The sequence below is a fragment of the Alosa pseudoharengus genome, unplaced genomic scaffold (genome assembly GCF_046254945.1).
Source record: "Alosa pseudoharengus isolate Yale_2024_CS ecotype anadromous, Long Island Sound unplaced genomic scaffold, YU_APseudo_1.1 YU_APseudo_1.1_scf_9, whole genome shotgun sequence".
In the NCBI taxonomy this organism is placed as follows: Eukaryota; Metazoa; Chordata; class Actinopteri; order Clupeiformes; family Clupeidae; genus Alosa; species Alosa pseudoharengus.
In genome coordinates, this window is record NW_027468881.1 from 9,398,384 (window position 1) to 9,405,883 (window position 7,500).

Sequence of the window (7,500 nt, forward strand, 5' to 3'; positions counted from 1 at the left end):
GGCAGGATTGTATTGTCTGCATTGAATTGTTAGAGTCTCTGGTATCCCCACTCTTTTTCACTCATCACATTCAGTGCCATGTGCAGCAAAAAGCAAGGAGGAGGCAGGACGCAGGCTATATCTGATTCCTATTGGTATTACCCGAGGTTAACAAATTGATTGGATAAGTAATGCAATATAGTACAATAACATCACACTGGTGAGCAATTTGTAGTCTAATTGGAGTTCAGCGGGGACCTGTTTTGGGGGTAGTGTGAATCCATTTCAGTTAGAGTATAAATATATTTGAAGCTGCTCTCTGTATTTTGGCTGGTTTTCTTTCAGACTTTTTGGCACCAAACTAAAGTATTGTTGCCGTTTCACAAGAAGAATTTGAATCTGACTCTGACTGACTTTGGCTTTGGATTTGGCTGTGCCATCTGGTCCATTTGGTGGTCCACTGGTGATCTTTCTCCCTGCACACAGAGGGGTCATGGCCCCATCTATCTGAGATGCCAAGCACCTCTGGGTCCCATTACTGCTCTATCCAACAGACTCAGCATAACGCTCCACCTTTCCTCTCGCCCTTCCTCCTATCCCTCCATCTGCAACGTTTTTGATGCCACATACACCAGCACATAACTGGACTATTACATAAAATGCTTGACCGTTATATAAGGGCAGTAGATGACAGCAGCTTAGCACCATTGGATGGTAATGGCATCAATTGGTCTTGTGTCTAGGTGGACTTTCCATCTCTCTCTCTCTCTCTCTCTCTCTCTCTCTCTCTCTTTCTCTCTCTCTCTTCATCCCTCTCTCTTTCATTAGTGCAGTGCTGGGCTGTGCCACCATGGTCTCTGCATGAGACACTAGTTGCCCTGTCCAGTTTAATGTCTCTGCCCCTCCACCCCACCCCGCTCCCACATGGCTCTCCCAGCACAATCACCAGGCCTTTGGCTGGACCCAGCCCTAGTTATGCAACACAAGGGAGAGGGAAAGGGAGAGGGGGTGTTTGTTTTCAGCCTGGCCTCTTCCATAGACAAGGTGGGGGTGGGGTGGGGCAGAGAGGGGAGGGAACTTGATGAAGCACCATGGTGCTCCTGCTTCAGCTGAGCGTGTGCAGTGGAGCGGAGCATCATGAGTGACCGCTCTCATGCTGATAGTCCCTATCTCTCTCTCTCTCTCTCTCTCTCTCTCTCTCTCTCTCTCTCTCTCTCTTTTCCTCTCTCTCTCATTCGTTCAGATATGACCTGAGTTTAGGAAGCAACAAGGCATTTCATAATTCATTCAATATGTGATGTGACTCGTCCCTCTGAAAGCATTAAAACCCTGCTGGAGTTCCTCACCTGGCATCTCTCTGCTTCCTGAGCCAGTCCCATACACACTGGGCCTGTTGCAAAGGTCTCAATACCCAGAGAAGCACTGATGTGGAACCTGTGTGGTGCCTGGCTGTGAAAACAACCGCCCTGCTGCTGAATCCTAATGTTCTGTAGAATATGACAAATGCCCAACCCTCAGCCCAACCCTCAGCCCATACCTCAGGCTTCATCCGTGACTCTTATCACAGCAATCGGCGTGTCCCCTCTGATCTTCACACCCATTGCACAAGCCTAGTTAGACAGGCCCAGGCCGTGCAGGCTGTGTCTTCTCCTCTCTTTCTCCCCCATGCTAGCTCAGCAGATGAGATCACTGCCACCCGTTCATCAGGTTTCCTCCAGCACTCTCTGGTTACACGGTGTTGCGATACAGGTAGCAGTACCCACATGCAGTCTCGAGCCCCGAGGTGGGGCAGGTGACAACCCACACAACCACACGGGCTCCCATGTGTGGGTGAGCGGAAGGGGTTTTAACGTGATTTATTAATCTGGTGCCTGGATGGATAGAGATGTGTATGTGCTTAGGATGGGGGTTGGGGCTGGTGGGTACCATGCTTTCGCTGCAGTCCCACTGGAGCCTGCTCTAATGAGGCTCTTGATTATGCATGTTTTATCATTAATTCACCACGCCGTTTTTGGCTAGCTCTCTCCCGAGATCTCACATGTTAAGAGCCGACCTAAGCTTTTTTTTTTGTGTGTGTGTGTGTGTGTGTGTGTGTGTGTGTGTGTGTGTGTGTGTGTGTGTGTGTGTGTGTGTGCACGTGGCACTCTATGACCTTAGGTCTGAGGCAGCTGCATGCTGTGGCTATGACATAGCAAGGCCTGGTCCATTGCATCAACTTTGCAGAGAAGATGGAATGTGTTGTGGCTTGAAGAGGGGGGAGGGAGGGCTGAGACAACCAGAAGGAAAGAGGGAGAAGAAAGTTACCGGGTAGGAAACTAGAGGTAGGATTTGGAAAATGTTAGCAGTAAGACAATAGTCTTTGCTTAGTAACAGTACAAATAAGAGAGAGAGAGAGGCCACAGAGCGGTCATTTCTCCCTCCAAATGCCCATGCATCTGACTCACCCTCGCCAGCTCTCTGAAAGCCAGAAAACTTGGTCAATGCAGTGCCAGATCAATGCTGCCATTATCATTCTCCACATGCCTATTGATTTGAACAGGGAAGTTTAGCACCATTAAAAGGCTTTTTTGCCATTCGCTGGGAGTGCTCTGTGTCATTGGCAGCAGAGAGCATATGACTGTATTGGGGCAGAAATTGATTGGATTGGATTGGTGGGTTTGTTCTGGTCGTGCCACCATGTAAAGCCTGATATCTCCATGAGCCTCTTCTGCTGCCACTCTGTTTGGAGCGTTGCTGTTGTCTGTGGCTTCATGTTGTCACAGCCTTAGCCTCTCAGTGCTTCAGGAGGTCGTTGTTTTTGTTTTGGCCGCACCATTGTACTGCTCGATCATGTGCGGCGTATTATCCCCCCAGTCTGTTTCCTCATTCGATTTCCTCTTTGTGTTCGCCGGTGGAGGGCCTGGTTGCCATGGGAACGGCGGTGCCGAGAGATAGCTTACGCTGCAGACTTGTCAGCGAGGTCTCGAGAGCGCTCGCCGCTGCCGCTACCTCTCGCTCGTCACCGCAGAAAGGGGGAAGAAAGGATGATTTATGGGCACATAAAATAACACAGACGCAGGTGATAGGGAGGGCGATAAGGGACGGTTGGAACATCCGTTTGTGCCTACCCCCTCCCCCAACACATCCTCTAGATGTCCATCCCACCACCTCCCCCAACACATCCTCTAGATGTCCATCCCACCCCCTCCAACCACTCTCTCTCTCCTTCTGTCCCTCTATTCACAGTCTGTCGTTGTTTACATTTCCAAAGCTCGGCCAGGTGTAAATCGCACGCGATCAGTATCTCCGTGGTGATAAACTTCAACCTGGCAATGACTGATGACACAGGGCAATGTGCGGGGGGAGGGAGGGGGGGCAGTGGAGGAGGGCTGAGGAGCCTTGGTCATTATTTTGGTGATTAACGACTGCTAATGATTTTTCCATTCGTTTGTGTTTCCACAGCAGAACTCCCAGAAGAAGCGAGCTAGTGATCGACGCTCGAACAGCAAGCCGGAGAAAAAGCCCATCCCTCAGGTAGTGCCCGGAGACCTTCTGTTTACTTCACACTGCACTCATATCATTTGGTGCTTAGCAGTAAAAGACAGACAGACGGCAAGCATTCCCACATCCCCCAAAGGCCTAATGATTTTTAAGACCATCCAGAAAATCAAAACACAAGAATGATGCCACCCGCTTCAAATTTAAAACAGCGACATCAATCTCGTCTTTATGGGGGGCACTTTTATAGTCGGATTGATTTTGGCATGTGTGGCGACAGCCCATTAAACCTTCTTTCCGAGCGAGGCTCTCGGTTGGGATGCGGTCTACTGTTTGTCAGGTTGATGACCAACACTGTTAGCAGCAATAGGCAGAGGAAGGGAGAGATGTCTTATGCAACATCCCTCTCTGAAGAGCAGACTAAGGCAGGCCACATGTGATTGTTCTGGTCACATACATTCAGCCAGAGCCACTTTGCAGCCTTTGTTTTCACTAATTGCCATCACATAGCACTTTGGATTAGCGAAGAGAGAGGGAGATTTTTTTTTACACTCAACCTCCTCACAGTAGTCATGTTATGTATGGCCTGTTATGCAATGTATGTGCAAGAAGTACGTTTGACTGCTTCACAAAGTACGCTGTTAAAGCATGCATTGTGCCAGTGGCTTAGACTGCCATTGTTGCAGGAGAACTGCAGCCCACACTGACCAAAGGCCGAGAGTCTGCACAATCACTCCCTTCACTGTTGTCTGTCACTACCATGGAATATCTGATTTATTGCTCCGTTTTTTTGATTTTATGCAAAGTAGTGATTGAATTTCACTTTAGTTCATTAAGCAATACAGGTGTCTCAAAGCAAGGTAGAAGAGAGGTTAGAAATGCACATAATGTAAGCCATTCATCATCTGATGAGTCAGGGCAGACCTCTAAAGATGGTCACGTGCTGTCCTCTGCTTTTCACCTCACAGGCTGAGGACAGCTCGGACCTTAAGTGCCAGCTGCACTTTGCCAAGGAGGAGTCGGCACTCATGTGCAAGAAGCTGACCAAGCTGGTCAAGGAGAGCGAGAGCATGCGCGAGGCTCTGGGCAAGTACCGTTCGCTCTACGGCGAGGTGGACGCGGCGCTCACTGTGGAGGAGGTGGCCGAGTCGCCGCACACACGTGAGGCTGAGGTGCGCGTCCACCTCAAGCTGGTTGAGGAGGAGGCCAACTTGCTGAGCCGCCGCATCGTGGAGCTGGAGGTGGAGAACCGCGGCCTGCGTGCCGAGATGGACGACATGAAGACCCAGGAGCTGGGCCCCGGGGGCGGCCTGGGGCCTGCAGGCGGCGGTGGTCTACTGGTGCTCCAGGGCACGGAGAACGTGATGGAGCTACAGCGCCACCTACAGTTTGTGGAGGAGGAAGCGGAGCTGTTGCGGCGCTCTCTGATCGAGCTGGAGGAGCAGAACAAGCTGCTGATGAACGAGCTCAACCGCTACAAGTCCGAGCTGCCGCCGCCGGCCAACGGAGATCCCGACTCACCGGCCGCCACATCTCCGGGCCCGGCAGGCGCTCCACTCCTGGAGGAAGGGGGGGCCACTGAGGCGGTCAGCGAGGAGCTGGTGGTGGCACGGCTCCAGATCGGCGAGCTGAGCGGCAAGATGAAGAAGCTGCAGTACGAGAACCGCGTGTTGCTGTCCAACCTGCAGCGTTGCGACCTGGCGTCCAGCCAGAGGCCAGCGCTGGAGACGGACGCGGAAGCGGGCGACTCGGCTGAGTGCGTGCCCAGTGAGGGCCTCCGCGAGGGGCCCGTGGGTGGCGAGGGCGATGACGAGGAGCGCAGGGGGCCTTCCGAGGGCATCCGGGACGCCGCACCAGACAAGCCCATGCCCGGTCTAGGTCTCGGGCTCCTGATCTCAGACTGCGGCCACGTGCGCGCCCCCTGCTTGCTGAAGGACCGCCAGGCCCTGTTGGCCGTCCGCGAGCAGGCGCAGCTGGTCAGCACAGCGATCCAGCTGCTCACTTCGCCCGACTCCAACTGCCTCCTATCCATGGACTCGTCGGACAGCCTCTACCGGAAGCTGTCCGGCGGCGACGGCGACGATGCGGCAGAGAACGTGATCCTGGAGAAGAGTCCTCCTCCGCCAACTGACCTGGCCCTCGTGGAGGCCCTGCGGGGCCGGCTGCGGGGGCTCCAGTCCCAGCTGCAGGCCTTTGTGGAGCGCGTGGAGGCCCTGGGAGACTTCCCGGGGAGGGAGCAGGTGGAGGGGGCGTCCCCGCTGCCACTGCTGTCCGAGTCTGGGGACCCCGCGGTGGGCATGCCTGCCTCAGCCCCCTGCCCCTCTGAGAGCCCTGCCAGGGTCACCACAACTGAACAGAAGGTAAGAGTTGACACCTCTCTCATCTCCTCTACATTTAGATTGTTTTCTTTGGTGTTCCCGCTTTCTTTGGTGTTCCCGCTTGTTGTAGCTCTCCATCCCTTCCCTCTATTTTGTGGCAAGTTTTTGTTCCCCGTTTTGTGGCTGTGCTTTATAAACCATGCCGAGGCTTACTACCCCCCCCCCCCTCTCCCTCCCCCCTCCTTCACTCTGGCTGCCATGTGTGACTGCTGGCTCCCTGCTACGCTAAGCCTGCATGCTGCTGTCTACCACTGGACGAGCATGTGTAGAATAGAGCCATGGCCTCTACTGGAGTAGCCAAAACGCAATGTCATTTCCATCTGTATTCTGTCAGTAAGCTCATGTAGTGTGTCTGGCACAAATATCAATTCCAATCGGACCAGAACACGAATGTCAAAAACTATGGTAATAGCAGAGATATGTAAAAGCAGTATCTGTTGGCATTGGCATACTTTGAGCATTCGAGGTCTATGTTGTGTTGTGTTGTGTTGTAGAGGGGTAAAGTCTGAACAATGTGATGACCTCATGGGTCCCATGAATTACAGCTCATCACATAAAGTCAGAGTCTCCTAATTTATCAAATATGCAGTGAATTTGTATGTTCTCGTTTGTGTGTTTGTCCTGGTTGTAGTATGTGATCTATTTATGTTTGGACGTTGAAAATGTGACTGGTCAGTGGCGTAGTGGAGATGTGCGGTCAGGTAAATAAGTGATGTGGCACTGTTGACTCTTGATCTGTGCTGATTGTTAGAACTCCACTAGAGGCCCACTTCAGATAGCTCTCTCCCCCTCCCCCCTCTCTCTCACTGCATGGGCTCCATGACTTGTGCTCTCTTCCGCATCTCTGCATCTTCATCTCCTCCTCCTCCTCCTCATACTCATATCCTCCACCACCACCTCTTCATCTCTCTCTTTTTGATTCATTTTTTGCCCCCACAAACACCCCACCCCCCATCTGTATCACCTCCCCCTGACCCGCCCCCACCCCCCACCCCCTCAACGTACCTCCACTGTCTCCTCTCCCTGCAGCCGTTGCTTGCACTCCTCATGGTTCTTTTGGTTCTGTCCCCCATGCTGTCTTACTCCACGGTGGCCAAGCTGTTTTTCCTTTACATACTTTTCTTTGTCCTGTGAGTTTTGTTTTCCACTGTGCCGCTCGAGGGAATACACTTTGTTTCTGTCGTTTTTTTTTTTTGCTTTTGTTCTTGTTCTTGTTTTTTTTCTGTCGTTCTTTCCCAAATTTGTCTCTTCCTGTCCTGCTGCTCCCTTGTCATCCTTTTCTCAACAATCCCTGACAACTGTGTACATCCCATAATGCCACTCCCATACCTCCCTTCCTCTTCTCTGTCTCTTCCTCTCTTCCTTCTCTCATATGTCCTGTCCTTTGCCATTCTCTCGTCTTTTTGTTGTGTTTTATTTTTTCATTAACTTGCCCATGCATGCATGCAACAGTCCGACTTTAGGGACCAATCAGAGCGGGAGGTCAAAGGTCAGGAAGCCTGTCTCAGCAAATCAGAGGAGGAGGGCGGTGGCCACCTAGACAGCAACAGGAACCAGGACGTCCGTGACCAAGACCTGGACACAAAGGAGACCAACAGGGCTCTGGTAAGTTCCCATCACCATTTTAGCAGACATATTAGCTGGTCCCATGTTAGCAGGCTCTCCC

The 7,500-nt window shown here is 52.2% G+C and overlaps 1 protein-coding gene across 4 annotated transcripts in view; it reads left to right on the top strand.

Moving 5' to 3' along the window:
- mtcl2 (microtubule crosslinking factor 2) overlaps nucleotides 1-7,500 on the top strand; it is a 51,579-nt gene that overhangs the window by 25,284 nt on the left and 18,795 nt on the right. For 2 of the 4 annotated variants that reach the window (XM_076277188.1, XM_076277190.1), the window contains exons 4-6: nucleotides 3,421-3,492; nucleotides 4,425-5,816; nucleotides 7,287-7,439. In XM_076277188.1, coding sequence (XP_076133303.1) covers nucleotides 3,421-3,492; nucleotides 4,425-5,816; nucleotides 7,287-7,439 — 1,617 coding nt within the window. The remainder of the gene's footprint in view (nucleotides 1-3,420; nucleotides 3,493-4,424; nucleotides 5,817-7,286; nucleotides 7,440-7,500) is intronic. The other 2 variants (XM_076277191.1, XM_076277192.1) reach the window with 1 other exon arrangement.